At 35.8% G+C, this 18,938-nt stretch overlaps 1 protein-coding gene across 2 annotated transcripts in view; it reads left to right on the forward strand.

The window, feature by feature from the left end:
- The window catches only part of LOC150080498 (ras-related protein Rab-11B-like), a 100,275-nt gene extending 84,846 nt beyond the window's left edge, over positions 1 to 15,429 (forward strand). Inside the window, exons 4-5 of one of the 2 annotated variants that reach the window (XM_090381977.1) lie at positions 3,685 to 3,765; positions 14,568 to 15,427. In XM_090381977.1, the coding sequence (XP_090238103.1) occupies positions 3,685 to 3,765; positions 14,568 to 14,710 (224 nt within the window). In that variant the 3' untranslated portion in view covers positions 14,711 to 15,427. Of the gene's footprint in view, positions 1 to 3,684; positions 3,766 to 14,567 lie in introns of both variants that reach the window. The other variant, XM_090381978.1, reaches the window with a different exon arrangement.
- Positions 15,430 to 18,938: the final 3,509 nt, after the last annotated feature.

Consider the following 18,938-nt stretch of genomic DNA (forward strand, 5'->3'; position numbering starts at 1 on the left):
AATCACACCATTCCCTCCAAATGCCTGTCCAGTTCCTCCTTAAATTTATTCAACCTATCAACTTCCACAACGACAGATGGAAGTTTGTTCCAGCAATTAACCACCCGCTGGCTAAAGGAAAATTTCCACACATCTATTCTACATCTGTCTTTTCTTAATTTGAATTTATGCCCTCTTAGATTCGTAATCTGAACAAGTGGAAGGATCCCATCAGAATTCAGCGTGCTCAACCCATTCAAGGCCTTATATACCTCAATCAGATCACCGCGCAGGTGCCTAATCTCCATCCACTGCAATTTGCAGAAATTAAGCCTCTCTTGGTAAGAGGATCCCTTCATTCCCCTCACCAATCTTGTTGCCCTTCTCTGTACACGCTCAAGTAAATCTACATCCTTCCTAAAATGAGGCCTCCAGACCTGTACGCAGTACTCAAGCCGTGGCCTGACCATTGCCTTATACAGAGGGATAATCACCTCCTTTTCCCTGCTAGCAAAATTCCTATATATCATTGACAAAACCCCATGACCTGCCCTGGCAGCCTGTCTGCATTGCTCAGAAAACTTCATATCTGCCTGCACAATTATGTTAGCAATCATTAATTCAGTTGAAGGTTTCAAGATTTAAGAGTTGACAGTTGGTGGATTTTTCCATTACTTTGGAAAGAGTAGAGGTATGTGCAGTTGGATGATAATTGGACAAGAGGGATTTGTCACTCTTTTTAGGAGTTGATAGGATGTGAGCAAATTTTCATGCAGAAGTTAAAACATTGGTGAAATAAGAAAATGTTAAAAGGCAACACAAAACAGGTGCAAGCTCAGGACCTTTTAACTTCTTGCCATCAAGATTTTTCAGAATTCTAACATCCTTCTGTTGGAAGACCAAGGCAGAAGTCTTCCTTCAATTTTCAAAAATTATTTTTACTGCCTTCTATTAAAACTGCATCTACTATTAATTGGAAACTCAAATAAGACATGAATAAGGGATAAGTGAATAGCCAACATTAATCAGTGTCATTGCAATACAATTACGGGAATTGTCAGTAATCCTGATAATACAATTAATTACATGCATTATGCATGCATCACTTTCCTTCAGCTTTTATGCAGACTACTGTATATATATCAGTTGTTTATTTTGCTTATTTATTTTTTTGAATGAATTTAAGAAAAGTTCACAAAGTGAGGTTTTTCTTTTGTTCTCTCTTAATAAATAAATAAATGGATGGAACAAGGCCACTTTCTTATGCAGATTAACATTAATTTATTTGTAAGATAATCTGAAGCATTCTCTAAAGGAAACAATTCCAAAATTCTTAGTAAACATAATCAAATAAACTTAGCAAATGTTTTGGGATTCAATAGTAAGCCTAATCCCTTCTTTACTGGAGTTTGCTTATAAAATTAATGGTATTCACATATAACAGTAAATAAAAACTTAAGTTGCATGGTGGCACATGATATGCATTAACTATGAACTGTTAATTGTAATTGCATTTATATTGTTTCAAAAGAATAAAATATAAAAGTTGGGAAAAGAACTGCCCTACTGCAGATATTCGTCATTTAATAATCCATCCCAACCAATTTCCATTAGTTTCTAGCATTAATAGAGTCATTTATTAAAATGCTTCCGTCTGTTTTAAAACTGTAACAACTAATTGGTCACAGTTTTAATAGATCAGCAGTGGGAAAATAGTTTCAAAAGACAGGATGTTTTGAAAGGATGTTAGAATAATTCTGAACGATCTCAGTGCCAAGAAAGCTCCAGATTCTCTAACCAGTTTCCTAGTTAATCTTGTTTCTCATCAAAATTATTCAAGACACTATCTCCAGGCATAATTCAGATCCTGTTCCATCTAATCCTTTGTCTTATTTTTCATGCATTCTTGTTCTGTTTAGTCAGTAACATTTTCTGGCTTCCACAAATTAAAGCAACTCCTCAGATAAGAGTACTATGTAGATCATATCACTGAATCTTTAACAACTGAGGTGTGGTGTAAATTGGTTGATATAAATTGGTCAGACTTACCAGAGGCTGTTCCATTACTTGAGAGAGTCATTGAAGTGACTCTGATAGTGAGCATGGTAGATTGCACAAATCAAACCTTGCATCTCCTAATTGTCCAGGGATCGTAGAACTCAAATTGACCTAACCAAAATTCTGGCCAGGTGCATTGCCTTTCAGAATCCTTTCTCTAAAATGTGTATAATGGGTACTGGGTATACACAGACTTAAATGTTAGTAGCACTCTGGCATGGATGCCGGCAGGATATTTTGCAAGGTGGTGCATGTGAGAAATTTTGTTCGCTAAATTTTCGAATACATGAAATATTTTGTTTCAATAAATTAATGAAAATATTAAATTTTGTATTACTTTGAAATCCAAAGGTGGTGCACTTGCACTACCTTGCACCATGCTGCCTGCACCCATACACTCGGGTATGTATGGAGACTTCTCTTTTCCTGACTGCAGAATTTTACCTAAAATGCCATCTACTGAGTTGTTCTCTGCTTGCATCCTCTTTTTCTCCATTGTAGGGCTCGTATAAAAGCATGTCAAACTATTAAAAAAAATACAAGACCCTTAACCGATTCAGCTTTGCACCACCTGACAGAATCAGAATAGTTAAGAAAAAAGAATAGGTGAGCATCCTTACACCTGCCTTCTAAAACAACTTCATTCTGAAATAATTTGTTCGTGATCTGCATTCCACCACCTACATTGGCTCATGTAGCTTCCCTTGTGTAACATTGTCTATTCTTAGTCAGCCTTTTGCTGATTTTGATGTCACTAGAAGCAATTCTCTATTGCCAGCCAGTATCCTCTCTCTCTCACATACACTTTTTTTCAGTGACAATGTGTGTTATCTTTCTCCTCATTAATTAGACTAATTACCTTCCATACTCAATTCAATTGGATTCTCTTTCCATCCAACCTATTGAAGTTTCTAACGTGCATTTCACCTATACTTGTGCATCAGATGCCGTTTTCTGTCCAACATTTTTGCTCATCTCCTGTTCTGACTATTCCAGAGTTTGATATTGGGGGACTGTATTTCTTCCTTCAACATCTTAAGGAATAAATTGGCTCCATTATTTAAGACATCCATTCTGTGTAAGCTATTTTCTGCTTTTACCTTTCCCTCCTGAAGCTTCAGGAAACATTTACATGACTCTGCCTCTCAAACTAACAACTTAGCACTATTTTTCTTTTCAAACAGTGGCTTAGCACAGTGAACAAAAATATTTTGGCAGTTTGTCTTCAACTACCAGTTGCTGTGTCACTTAGTCATAGTGCTTGATTCTGAGCATGCCAACAAAGAAAACTGATCAAGTTGTGATTGTTCATATTCGGTTTAATGGGTTTGTTCTCAGTTAAAATTAAATGCTCTTTTAATAACAATTTACAGTTAATATATGAATTCTGACTAATTTTGCGTACCAGTTCCACTGAAGATTGAGTTAAATTTGTTGTCAGCTCTGAAAATGTTTGGTGTGTTTATTTATTGGATGGTTTACTAACTTTTTGTAATGGTTTTCTGCTATAGAATACTTTATATTGTCTGTTAAACCTCGCTGTGTTTAGCTACATAGGATGGACTCATTTCATCTATTTGTTTACAAGTTATATTATCTTTACAGCTTTCTTTTTTTGTTTTAGTATAATATTTAAAACTCTTTCAGAGAAACACACTTTATCTTTTATTGAAACATCTGCTCTGGACTCCACCAATGTGGAAGCAGCCTTTCAGCAGATATTAACTGGTAAGTAAAAAAAAATATTTAATTAAGTTAAAGGAAAATTTGCGAACTTAATTTTTTAACCTATATTGACAAAATGATGCAAGGAAGCAAATTTATGTAGCACCAGCCAAAAAATAAAAAACAAATGAGATAATCAGTGCCACCTTTCCTTAGTTTAGTTACCTATTTCTTTCAAGTATTTAACCAGATACTCTTTAAAATCTTCTGGATTCCGGAGGAGTAGGTGGGAGCTTACTCTAACAGTCAAACTAACTGAAGGAAAAATTTTCAGACATTTACACTATAATTATCCCCTCTCAACTTAAATTTATGTCCCATTATTTGTGTCATGCAGCTAGGTTTAAAAATTCCCTGAGCATTAGTTTACCTGAACCTTTCAAGACCTTAAACATCATGGTCAGAGATCACCTTGCAGATGCAGGTTTCCAGATATTGTAGCTTGAAAACTGGTCTCTCTTGGTAAGAATATCCCTTTGTGCCCTTAACAACCACATCATATTCTACTCTCTCACACAGGTTCCTCTCTTTTCTACAGTCAGATTACCAAGTCTGTATCCATAATGTAGCCTAACCATTTCCAGCAGAGAGAGAGGTGATTATTACTATTAGTATTTGCAAAATGATGCAAGGAAGCAAAGCTTATACTTCTTTATGGGGGAAAAAAGCTCTATTTTCCCATTCCTTCCAATAATTTGTCCAATTCTTTAAATTAATCAAGCTACTCATCTCCACAATGTTAGTTGGAAGTTTATTCCAACAATTGATTAGCCCCTTTTACTGGATTCATAATTTCTATATATCTGTTCTGCAACCATCCTTTTCCACCTTAAATTTATGTTTAAACTAAATAAAGGTAAAGACATTAGCATTTAGTTTACTTAACATTTTTAAAGCCTTATATATGTCAATTTTCTTGCCATTCAGCTGTCTAGTTTCAAGAGGCTGCAATTTTCAGAACCCTAGTCTTTCTTGCTAAGAATATCCTTTTGTGTATCCAACTATTCTTCTATCTCATCTCTGTACCCTTTCCAATATGAGCTATGTCTTTCTTAAAATGAAGTTTACAAGTATTCTAGACTTGGCTTAACCTTTGCCTCCACATTGGAATAATCACCTCTTTGTTCCTACTGATAAAATTCCTGTATATCATTGACAGAACCTCCTGTCATCCAATTGATACACAGGACTCTTCTTATTATTTTCTACTTTATTATTTCATTATATACACCGATGAGCCAAAACATTATGACCAGCTACCTAATATGATGTTGGTCCTCCACGTGCAGCCAAAACAGCTCGTACTCGGTGAGGCCTGGACGCTATAAGATTTCTAAATGTCTTATGGTATCTAGTACCAGCAGGTCCTTTAATTCCTGTAAGGTCCGTGGTTGAGACGCCACAAATCAGAGTTGCTGTTCCAACACAAACCACAGATGCTTGATGTCTGTTGAATTTGGAGACCAGGGCAATACCTGGAAGTCTTCCTCATGTTCCGCGAACCAGTTTCGAATGATCCAGGCGGTGTGGCATGGCGCATTATCCTGTTGAAAGATAGACCAGAGGGGAACACCGTTTCCATGAAAAGGTGTACCTGGTCAGCAGTGATGTTTAGGTAAATGGTAGATGTCAGAGTGCCCGGAACATGGATGACTGTACCCAGGATATCCCAGTAGAACTTCGCCGAAAGCATGACACTGCCGCCATTGGCTTGTTTTTCATCCCACGGTGCATCCAGGCGCCATCACTTCCCCAGGTAAATGACACACACGTACCTGACTGTTCACGTGGTGCAACAGGAAACGTGATTTATTGGACCAAGTGACCTCCTTCCAGTCACTGAAGGCCCATTGTAGGTGCTGTCCCCAGTGAACCATGGTTAGCATGAGTACTCGGAACAGCCTGCAAGTACACAGCCCCATTTTTAGCAGGGTTCGATGTACTGTGTGATGTGACACATTACTCCTGTCATCAGCATTCCAGTTACCGGCTTGCGCCACAGTCACCCTTCTGTTGCCACATACCATCCTGGAGAGGCTTCACTCAGCTCGAGTATCGATGAGCCGTGGTCGTCCAACACCTTGCCGGCGGTTTGTGGGTTTCCGCTCCTCAGACCACGGCTGACCGTGAACACCCCACCAGCCATGCCGTTTTGGATATTCTCTGACCCAGTCGTCTGGCCATTACAATTTGGCCTTTGTCAAACTCGCTTAAGTCCGCTGCCTTTCCCAACTGAAGAACAAGAGTAACACTGATTAACGGAGCTCAGTATCAGGTGTTTTTTGTACAGTGTCCTGACCCACGCACGTGCCGTATTTCATCTGCAGTTGCTTCAATTTGCATAACGACTCGCTGGTCATAATGTTTTGGCTCATCGGTGTAAGGAAGAGTTCCTATATATCACTGACTGACTACTAGGGTGTGCATGTGTTACTTTCATCCAGCTCGTGAGATAAATGCATATGTGTATTACAGGGAAACTAGCATATCCCTGAACCCATAAGGCCTACTCAGTGATATTGACAAAGTGCCACCTTTGTTCATTGTGTTCTCTCTTTACATTATAATAAATGTATCCTCAATTCACAAAGGGTGTTTGAGTAATTACAGACCTGTTAATTTAACTTCTGTTCTTGTTCCAATGAAAATAGTGGTCAGTGGTAAATGAAGTAATGCAGGATCATCTAGACAAGGCTGCAATTATACTTCAAACATAGCATGGGTTTGTTAAGGGGAAATCGCGTTTGACTAATTTGATCGGTTACTATGATGTTGTCACGAAGGAACTAGATGCAAAAAATAATTTTGATATCATATACTTGGATTTCAGGAAAGCTTTTGATACTGTTGCACATAAAATTCATGTATAAATTGGAACAGTGTGGCATTAAGGGCAAGTTGCTTCTATGGATAATGGATGGTAGAGATGTAATCTGTGGACATTGCTCTTCACGGACTAATGTTAATAATGGGCCCAACACTGGGAAACTCCACTATTAGTGTAGTTCTCCAGTATTGGGCCCATGGTTATTTCCTATATTTATCAATGATATTGATGAATTCATATCAGGCTTAATGTCCAAGTTTGCAGATGATACAAAGGTTGGCAGGCTGGCTAATGACAGTATGTTACTATAACAGGCGAGTGGAATGGGGTGTTCGTACCAAGAAAGTTTCACTTAACACCTACAAGGTGATCTGATTGAGGTGGTGTTTAAGGCGTTGAATGGATTGAGCAAACTCAGTGCTGATGGGATTCTTCCTCTTGCTCACACTGCACACAAGGGGGCAAAATTCAAATTGAGGAATGACGATTGTAAAATTAATCTGCAAAAGTTGACTGTTGAGACAAACTTCCATCTGTTGTTGTCGAAGTTGCTAGTTTAAATGAATTCAAGGAAGAACTAAACAAACTATTGGAGGGAATGAATAGGTGAAATGGAAGGTGAAGTTTTTTTTTTTTTTTTTGTGGCTGATGCTCTTATAAACTTGCTTTCTTGCATAATTTGTCACTGCTAATAGCTGAATTTGTAACATCTAAAGTGAAGTTTTCACTTTTACCCACTGGAACAGATTAAAAACTTCATGATTTTATAGTTATTTCCAAGTCATGTCATGTCTTTTCATTATCTACACCCTTGATTTTTATATATTATTTCATAAGACATAGATAAATTATTTTCCAGCCTATCCAAATAGTTTAGCTACGTCTTATTGAATTAGTATACTCTGGTGACAGTCATTAACAATCCATCTTTATACCAGCAAACTTAGACATAAAACTTGAAATACCTATATCAGTATCATTAATTTAATAAGGGGAAAAGAATCAAACCCTGTGAGGTGCCACTCATAACATTAATCCATGATGAGCAGTAATCAGTTATAACTACTCTCTTGTCTCCTACCACTTAACCATCCTGGTATCCAAAGTAGTAACATGCCTTTAATGCCATGTTGCTCCAATTTATACAACAGTCTTTTGTGGGAGACTGTTTCAGAAGCTTTACTGAAATCTAAACAAATGATATCAGAGTTATTCCTTTCATGTAGTCTTTATTGAAAACCTCATTAGTAGCAATTAGGTTAGCAAGACCGTAACAATGCCATGCTGTGATTCCCTTATTTCATACCTGTCCAGATAATTTTGTATTGCATTCTTAACAATGGACTCAATAATCTTCCCTGGCACAGAAGTTATAATCACAAGTCTGTAATGGTTCTTATTATCCTTTGAATCACCTATTTTGTGAATAGGTAACCCATTTGCACAACCCCAGTTTATAAAGACTTCTCCTAAACCCAAGGATGCTGTCATTATAACAGCTAAATTTTGCTAACATCTTTTGCTTCTTTCTTCAATATAATAAGTTCCACTAGCTCATGGTGCCTTGTTTACTTTTAATGGTTAATAACTTCACTTCTAGCCTATTCTTATTTATCATAAAATCATTCAACACTTTAGAAATTTTCTTGCAGGTGATTGTGCAAGCAAAATATTTATTAAGGTTTTCAGCAACAATTTCAGTATTTTAAGTAGACCAGTATGGTTGATTCCTTTCCTTTTACTGTTAACCTAAGCAGAAAATTCCTTCTACTGTTCTATGTACTTTGTTAAAGAATTCACTGAGGATATCTACTTCAATGTGGCAAATATCAGGAGTAATTATATTACAGATTATTTATATTTACTGTAGGATTTAAGAGTACACTGAAAGTTTATAATAATTCCAAGCCTATTTTTCTCTTTTACTAAGGTCAGTAGTTGTTTTGCATCCATTTTGGTTCCAAGCTTTACCTTGGAGAATACTTTTGTTATAAAAAGCTTAGGAGTTTCCAAAATAACTTAAACATTTAGTATTTGTATTTGTTAAATTTACCATTTGATCCATCTTAAAGGAACTTTGTCTAAGACCGTTATAATCCCTCTTGTGAAAGCAGAAACCCTCCCCCTTTCTTTTGATAGTAGGCATTTATATAGATCCCACATTAATTACTGTGATCACTGCTTCTCAGTAGTTCCTTTATTCAAGGTTCTTAACATCTGATGAATCCTTAATGATAACCAGATCAAGGATATTTCTTTTTGGTTTAGCAAATATGCTGATATAATAAGCAGTTATTTAGTAAATTCAGAAATCCCTGACTACTAAGTGAGCGACGTCCCCCAAAAGTTCATTCATTCTCTACAAAATTAAAGCTTCCCAATAAAAAGACAATCTGATTTGCTAGCCCACTATTCATCTGTAAAGATGTGTTCATTATACTCAACTCATCTTTGTTTTCTTGTCATTAATTCTTTGTATGGTTATCTACTGAATATTCTTGTCTCGAATCTATGCCTGGCAATTAAAATCAAAACCCTTTCCCTTCTGCCTTGTTTGACCCTCCTGTGTGTATTGTATTTGTAATATTCAAATTCTGCATCCACTATATCAGATGATTTACACCATGTTTGTAATACAGGTCGACCATCGCTAATCTGGCCACCAGTAATCTGGTTCTACCGCTAATTCGGACAATTTCCGCGAGCGTAATTTCAAATTTCCCGGGTCAGCGCACCAACCTGCCACCACTGTTTTGGTGGCATTGGTTGCAGCATCAGCTGTTGGCATGATCTCATAAACACTGGCAAGCCATTCCCACTTGTTTTTCTGCATTTATTATTATAACCTGCTCACATTTAGCCCCAGCCATGATTCCAATACATAAAGGAAGTGCCTCTCATGGTGTCAAGTGCAAACACTGTACATTGTCCATAACAGATAAAGTTGAACTTCTGAAAAAACTTGACAGCGTGCGCGTGTGTGTGTGTGTGAGAGAAGTTTAACTCTGCTTAATTGTAAATTCCAGCAAATTCTCTCAGTTCCTCTTATTTTAATAATTTTCTTTTAGCCATTCCTTTTTAGTTTTTTTTTTTTTTTTTTTTTTTTTTACAACACACTTATACAAACTTGTGGGAAAACACAACACAATATGATGGATAACAGCGTGCTAATGAACTTGTTTTCACAAAATCTCTAACAATACTGACAAACTTATTGCGATGTTTGAGAGTTTATTTTATCGTAATTAGTTTTATTGCAGCGCTCGCAGCGCATGCAATAAACTAATCACAAACAACTCTTATGTATGCCGTAATAGTGTCACATGTATGTGGCCAACACATCTTCTCGAGAAATAAAGTAACCAACATATGTGGCCACATATATGCGACATAAAAAAAGACCCTTTTTTTATATATATATATATATATATATATATATATATATATTTTTTTTTTTTTTTTTTTTTTTAAGCACAAAAACGACAACACTGACATTACAATATTTATTTTAGAATTACTAATGAAATTATTTCCTAAATATATTTTTTCTTAAACTAGCTTGGCATTTAACGTGTTAAAGGTAGAAGGAGGTGGTTAGCTGTTGGGTAAAATGTATGTGCTAAAATAACCACCAGTGATCCGGCAAACTCACTAATCCAGCACCCCACAGGTCTCAATGCTGCCGGATTAGTGATGGTCAACCTGTATTCCTATTATTTGTTGATTTAACCAGCGCTTAAAACTATTCAAACTGTTTAACTACACCTAGAATTAGTGTTGAGACATGTGAGGGTCTGCCTTTTTATGCCTGTTGTGGCTCTGACACATCCTGTGCAGTTGCTTACAGGTAATTTCTCCAAGAATTTTCTTCCCATTTTCCCATTCATTTAAAATATCGCTGCCAACAGTCTCTTCAGTATCGGTAGGCTCTTTGTGGCTTCCTACAACAAACCTTGAGGTGTGTGTGCAAGCGTTACTTTGACCCATATCATAAGATAAATGTATATATGAATTATCCCCAAAAATAGCATTTCCATGAACCCTTAAAGCTTCCTCAATAATATTGACAAAGCACCACCTTTGTTCAAATGTATTCCATCTTTACAAAATAAATTCTACCCACTGGAGCAGGCCACACCAATAAAAATTCCTCCTTCCCCTAACATGACTTTTGGCATATAGTTCATCTCATGCAGGGCTGGACAGCAGACACATACATTCATGACCTAACTTGTAACATTTTCTCATTCATGTCTGTATCCAAAAATCATCAGTATGTGTACAATTAATATCATTAGTTACCACAGAAATAATTATTCTCTATTTACTCCTTTTATAAACTGACAATGTATTGGTAACATCATCAAGTTGAGCTCCTGGCAAACATACCCCTGGTTCTAGTGCACCTATCTTTATTGAAAAAAAAAGTTGCAATTTCTCTGACAATAGAGTATCCCAGTAAAACTATCCTTTTCAGCCAAAGTAGTCTGCACTTCATCATCCACTGTGGAGACCTAAATCAAGAGCACATCACCTGGCAGGTCATTAATATATAAATACATTTTTTGTGTATACTCTGGAATGACCACATAAGATCAAAGGATTTCAAGATGGAGAGAATACGAGAACATATATCTGACAGCCCTCAGTTCTGTCTCTACGAGATCCACTCATTTCTTCAGTGATTCATTTTCAGCAATGCACCAAGTTTAGTTTAGTTTTAGATTGGTGCATACATGCCACCATGGTGGCACATTTTAATTGGATACTGTTCAGATGGTTGCCACTGGTTTCTCTATTCAGGCTTGTGACTTTTCAAATAGGTTTATTTAATTCCAATACTTTCCACATATGTTATTGTATTAAACTGTAGTACAATAACATACACCGATGAGCCAAAACATTATGACCACCTACCTAATATGATGTTGGTCTTCCATGTGCAGCCAAAAAGCATATAGAACACTCATAACCTGGTGACAGTGCTGTCAAAAGCTTAACTGTCTAAAGGGACACCCAGAAATTTAACCGAATCCAGCAGCTGAAGTTGAACATTATTATCCACGATAATTTTGAATGATGTGAACCACCACTGCCTACGAGAAAATCTGATATATTTTTTCTTTGAAAGATTTATGACCAATTTAAAATAATGCACATAATCCAGAAAACTTTGCAAACTCTGTTTAGCAGTATCAAAGTAACAAAGGAACAAATCTTGATCTAGCAAGAAGAGGAGTGACAATCAGTATTGCTCATTAACACCTCACACTAGAAAAAAATGAACATTACAGACCTAGTGAATAAAATAGTATTGATAGGAATTTTTAGCACATCCATTGTAGGTCCAGACTACCACTTCACTGGACCATTAATAAAGGTCAAGTCTGTTTTTAAAAAAAAAAAAAAACCCGTAGAACCCAGATATTATACAATGGTGATTATCTGAATGCCATTGCTTAAATCACAATTTCTTTGTGGCAGATATTGGTACACTCAATCACCGTGAGGACAGTTGCCTAAGCTGCTTTGTGATTATGTAAAAAAATAACAGTACAGTACTTTGCCTCTATTCCCAGTGCATTGCTAGATCTCTATACCTGTAAATAAATCAACACTGCATCATTGTACCTTACTTTTTCAGACATTTGCGAAAAAGGCTTATGTGTGAGCTTCAATATAAAGTTATTTTTGTATGTTCTAATTTATTTGGTTTCAACATTGTGTACTTTACAAAATCTCCTGTTTTGGGCTAAACATCAGTTTTTACTCCTTAAAATTGCCTGATCTTCAGGCAATTTTAAGGAGTAAAAACTGAAGTAAAACTTCAGGCAATGTACCTTCATAGCATAAATAAAATAATATAGAATGCAGTGTTGCGTATTATTGTTTGGGCTATTGCTTCAGTTCTCCCATCAGAAGTTATTTGCCTACCATTTCTCTAAGTGTATCATGTGCACTGCTGTCTTTCATATTTTTTCATGAAATCAGTAACTGCCATAGTGAGACATTAGCTAGAGCTCTTCTCTCTCTCTCTCTTTTACAGCTTTTGAAGCATTCAAGGGCAGAGGTACATTTTATAATAAGTGATATAAGGGTAACACAGCCTTTCATCAGATATATCATCCATACATTTCTTTTCTTTATTTTTAATTTCTTCTTAATAAAATTTGCATTTTATAGATTCAGCCTTCTGATAACGATTTAGACATTAATCCTGCTTGTGATGTATAGCAGCAATATAATTTTTTTTTTTCCCCACAGGCACAGTCCCAAACCTTATGAACAGGTGTATCAGTTGTTTTAATGTTGACATACCTTGGAAATTGGATCCAGGGTTGGAAGGTTACATAACCACACTTTCCGAAGAAGGGTACAGTTATGCCAAAATTATTGATAGGTGCAAGTTGAAAAATTTTAGTGTATTGAAGTTCGGTATCCATAAGGTTTTGAATGGCAAAGGAAAATTCCGCGAAGCTGCTGCATGTGGGCGGAAAACACCATAGAAACTGCGACCTGCTCCAAGTCGAACGAGGGAGGTAGTACGAAAAGTGCAGTTGCTCGTTGTCGGTGAAAAGCCCAAAGAGCTATAATGTCACATGTGGGAACATCCCATTCAACCGTTTGTCGCATAATCAACGAAAATTTGCAACTGGAAAAGAAGTACAAGGCCCTCGTACATCACCTAGGAGCAAGGCACATTGCAGAACGGCAGGTCAATGCTCAAACTCTACGAAAAATATCTGGCAGCTGAAAGGTGGAAATTCGTAGCAATATTGGACGAAGCGTGGGTGCATCTCTCCTATTGCAACAAAATTCGAGCAATTTATTACCATCCACAGGGTGACAAGGCCTTTGCATCATGGGCACATCAGTGCAAGGAAAGTTTTGGCCAAGGTTTTATGGTTGTAGCCGGTTTTTGTTATAACAGCAAATTTGAGTTGCGTAGAGTCGCTAAAAACGTGAAAGTCAACTCAGTGTATTACCAGACTGAAATTCTACAGCCATTGTTTGAACGTGAAATACCCACATTGTACAGTTCTGACACTGAAAAGGTCTGGGTGCACCGGGATAAAATGTCCAGCCGCAGTCACGTTCCACCGTGCTTTTTTGCAGAGAATGGAAGCGGTGACAGGTATTCGTTCGATCCCGTTTAAAGATATACCTGTTAAATCACCTGACGCTGTACCCATGGATTTTTGCGCATTCGGACTTTTGAAAAGAGCTCTTGGAAACCGCCGCCCCAGAACTGTTTGAAGGTTTGTGGAAAGTCTGCCAGCAGGAATGGGACAAGATCGACTTGGCAGTTTTGCAGCGGGCTTTACCTCAATAGAAATTGCGATTACGATAGTCCATGAGCAGGGAAAAGAAACAGAATACAACCGGTGGTGGCGGCGGCACGGAATTTTGTAGTTTTAAAGGACTGTCCAAATCTTTATCAAAAGGCTAAATCATCCCTCCATAGTTGCATGGTCAGCTAATATTAGCCTAAAAATATTTAATTCATCTTAAGGTATTTTGTGCTTTCCTTGTATATTGATAAAAAAAATTATGATAATAATAAAATAATTTTATCCAGGACAGTCATAGCAAAACATTAAGTGCCAAAATTTTACCTTAAATTTGCATGTCATCTGTATACCCACATAGTTTAGAGTCAGTGTTACTGATGCTTTGTGTCATTTGCTTTAAACCTTGGAACAGTATTAGTGCATATGAAAAATATGCAAGTTGTAGAATCTTATAATTGATTTAGGCAAATTTTGTAAAATGATATGGTCTATACATGCATATTACTTAATTAAATCTTGAGAACTTACTAGAATCCTGCTTGTTGATTACCACATGGCTGTAGTTTTGCCATTACTGATCATGAAATCTATTCTAACGTGATATACGTTTGTCCAGTTTCTTGTCAAAATTCTTCATAGTAATTGCCTGTAGTCATATTTAAACCATTTTCTATTTTATTCTTTAGAAATTTATCGTATCGTCTCTCAGAAACAGATAAGGAATGATGCAGACAGTGATCCCTCTCCTTCAGGAGACAATGTTAAATCTATTATCATTCCTCCCACAGATAGCTCAGATATCAGAAAGAAGCCATGCTGCCAATCATAGGTTATATTTGTCTTTGTAGTGAAGTGCGTATGTTCCACCAGATAGCAAACAATGTGTAATGAGCTCCTGCACCTGCATCTTGTTCACTGTCATTGTTGATTTGTTATTTGGTTTAGCTTCTAACTGAAAATGAACAAGACAGTGAACAAGTATCTAATGAAATAGTTTTTCACTGTGATAAGTTTAATAGCTGTAAAAGTGTACTTGCTTTTGCAGATGTTATATCACTAGCAATTTGTTTTTGTTGATATAAAACATTTCCTATTTCAGCATTGCAGATGTTATATCACTAGCAAATTGTTTTGTGATACAAAACATTCCAATATCACCATTGCAGGTATTATTGTCACTGACAATTTGTTTTGGGAGACAAAATACTATTATGCACCACTTTTCATGATTTTGTAATTTATAAAGCTAATAAATTTTGAGCTTTTCCTGTGTATATGCTATGACCATCAAGATATATTTTAGGTATTAGTTATTTTATCTTTGAGGATCAGTATTCAGAACCTGTGGTAACTTTCAAACCTAGACTGTCAGCTATCTCACTACTAATTTCAGCTTTAGAATCTTTATAATATTAAAGATATGTATGATGTCCTTGTTATTGCAGATGTTACTTGTTTCATGTAGAATAAAATGTGTTTTTTGTTTGTCCAAAGGGGGTATGCTTTTTTCCCACAATTTAGTATGACCAATTTTTTATTCTCAGTGTATTGTTCAGATATGTTACTGTATTATAAAGTTTCAAAATTTTTTATATATATGTGCACACACATGTGCATATGTATGTGTGTGTGTATGTATATATATATATATGAATTAATATGGTCATGGATTGCTTGTACTCAAAATAATTTAAAATATTTATCATAAAATAGTTAGTCAGTTTAAGTGTTAACTAATTTCTTTAAAAAAATTATGAAATGTTTGGTGTAAGGCAGTGTATGAAAGCATTGTGTGTGCTCAAGGAATTGTAAGGATGTATTACTTCTCATTCTTAAAACATTAAAAACAGCAATAAAGAACAATGACTAAACTTTTGGATTTTTTTCCCCTCCCACGGTACTTTTTTTTTTTTTTTTTTTTGTGCTTATAATTAGGAACAGTGTCCTTAACATAGTTGGAATTTATAAAAATATCTCAAACTGTAAAATCTGAATTTTGATGTTACCAAAGTATTTGGGTTAATGATAATGGTAGTTTTATTTTGACTTTATTGCTCAACACTAGAGTAGAATTTTAAAATTAGCATGGCTTAAAACTGCTGTAAAATTTGGCTTTTCCTGTGATATGATCTCATTCAGACATCTGTATAGTAAAAGCCCCATTGAAAGAAGTGCTCAGTGATATGTGGTGGACATTACCGAAGTGCTGGAGTATTCCTGCACTTGTTAATAACCTTTCCAAAATATAAGCTAAAGTAAAATAAAAATAAATTAATCTATCATAACCTATTATTGGAAAGTATATATTTTATACGTGAGAAATTATCTCAGATATCTTTGTATTATATTTTCTTCAAAGAGAACGTAGGATATTGTGCAAAGTACTTATCTGAAATATATAGGGTGGTTCTCTAACAAAGCAGACATTTTCAAGAAAACAAGGATAAATGTATGTTAAACTTCAACTAAAATAGCCAATTGTTATTTATTTTTCCAAAACTATAAAAAATATCAGGACTTTTGGCAGCCAGCAGTTGTTCACTGCTTTAGCAATGGGAAACTGTTGGCTGCCAAAATGAAGAGAATAAGGAAGGCTTCCTATATTTTTGTAAATGTGTGTGTGTACTAATGTCCTTTGGGGTTAAAATGCATGAACATTTACAAGATACTACATACACTTCCACAAGTAGTACATGGTCCATTTTTAAATGTTATTTTTTCATCAAAACAATTAGAGAAGCTGTGAACTCTTCTTTCTAGTCATGGTGGCCATGCAGAATATAATCAGTTTTATTAGGCATGTTAGCATATATGCCTAAAGTGCTGCCTATTGTGTGCACCATGTCCATCTGTTAGTCCATCCACATGTGATGGACTAACAGATGGACATCCAGTGGATGGATTTTCATGAAATTAAATTTGGCTCTCTTAGAACAATTTCTTGAGCCTCCTTAAATATCTTTAAAATCAAACTAATAGAAATCTGTCGATTAATATTTTTTTTTTCCATACACATCACACAGGCTATTGCTGTGCACTGATTTGAGGAATGAATGGGCGATAATGCAAATGCACAGAAACAAAATATTCTCAGTTCATACTAGTCATTTGCTTTTTTTTTTGTCTGTTATCAATTTACTAAATGCATAAATCACTAATTATTACTATTTGCTTATATTAATAGCAGCAGAAACATTAAAGATGTGTTGTTTCAATTGTGATTAAAATCCAGGAAGACATAATTAAATAGCATTATGAAAGCACTGGCAGTATGCTATGATTGTTTAATTTATTAAATCACAGAGCCCGAAATACACGTCGCACTTCAAGCACTGTTGATAATGGTGTTACAAAATGTGAAAGTGAATATTACATTGGAAGATTTATGCAGTGAAGTGAAAGCAATTACTTTTATATATTAGTAGCTAATTAATCAACTAGTAATTAATTGGTAAGTTAACTATTCACATTTTGCTTCTCTTAATCAAAGGGAGAAAAAATTAATTTAACAAATGAAAATCTAATGCATCTGAAATATAATTCACTGTATACATTAACCACATTACTTTATTTCTGTTTTTTGGCTTTCTCAGTGGAATAGCCACTTCTCCAGAACTCAGAATTGCAAGCATTGTAGTTTAGATGATTCTTTGAGATGGCAAGAATCATCGACTTCAAGTCCGCCAGTTGGACGTGAGATGTTGGCTTAATGTGTCACCAGTGTCTCAACATGACTTGGAGGCCCTGACAAATTAGTTACAGTTCTATTCTCCAATGAGTCTTATTTTAGTCTACAAACAGGTTCTAGAGTTTCTTTCATCTGCAGACAATGAGGAATGCGGTACCATCCCTCCAACATCAGAGAAAGGGATACTTTTAGTGGAGGCAGTGTTCTCGTATGTGGCTGAATAATGATAGTGGCCTCACCCCTCCGTGCTTTTGATAGGGGTACCATAACTGCAGAGGTACTGAGAGATCCTCAAACTCTACTGCACTTAGAGTTCAAGTGGTGGAGGAATATCTTGAAATGGAAGATATCCGATTATTGCCATGGCTAGCACAATCATTGGACTTAAATCCGATCAAATGTGTGAGACATCCTTGGGCATTGCATTCTGACAGCCAACTCCTTGGTCACTTGGTGAGCTATAGTCTGCATTGGTGGATGATGGGATTTGTTGCCAGAGAATCTTAGACGCCTATATATTGAGCATGGTTCTCAAATGTCCAGCCATTGGAGAGATCATACACTACTGATGTCATGTGACCACATTTTCGAGCATCTTGTATTGCCTTCTGTAATGTGACCTTTTTGGCAATTCTTATACAACCCCTATAAATATCCCTTGTGTCTGTTGGAAGTTTCTTGCTGTCTCCTCATTTCATTGTTATTCTATGATACACCATGTCAAATTTTGTTGAGCAGTGTACATTTCACTATTCTGACAGTTTTTAAAATCATTCTCTGGAATTACCTATTTACACTATATATATATAATAATAATAATAATACAAAAACTGCTAGATTTTCAAAATCAATAGCATATGATTTTTAAAGACTAAATGTAATTGCTAATTTAAATCATGCATTGAAATATTGTTAAGTGGTTAAATTTAATTAAATTAGCAGTAATAATGTTCAGCTGTAACATTTTTTTTTTTTTTTTTTTTGATTTGGTAGTTGTTGGCGCATCGGCTTCTGTGGCCATATTGCACCTCCCAAGGTTTTTACAGTACTTTGATCCAAGCCCGAGGCGGGAATCGAACCCGCGACCTTTGGGTTGCCGGGCAGTACTTTAACCACTCGGCTGGCCCGGTCGGCCTGTAACATTTAATGTTGCTTATTTTTCCTTTTGGGCAGCAGTTTTAAGAAGTCTCAATTTTAAAATGCATATTTGCTTTTCAATAACTAATTTTATTTTGTGTATTGCCTTAGAAATTAATGTAAATGAAATAATTTTTGAGTTGATCAGCATTTGTGCAGTATCCTGTAGGTTAACCACTTCATGGCATTTTTCAATTCACTTACAAAATTAATTTCTATTGTATTGTGGATA

This window comes from Mastigoproctus giganteus, chromosome 9 (assembly GCF_048544385.1).
Source record: "Mastigoproctus giganteus isolate SK-2022 chromosome 9, ASM4854438v1, whole genome shotgun sequence".
Classification (NCBI taxonomy): Eukaryota; Metazoa; Arthropoda; class Arachnida; order Uropygi; family Thelyphonidae; genus Mastigoproctus; species Mastigoproctus giganteus.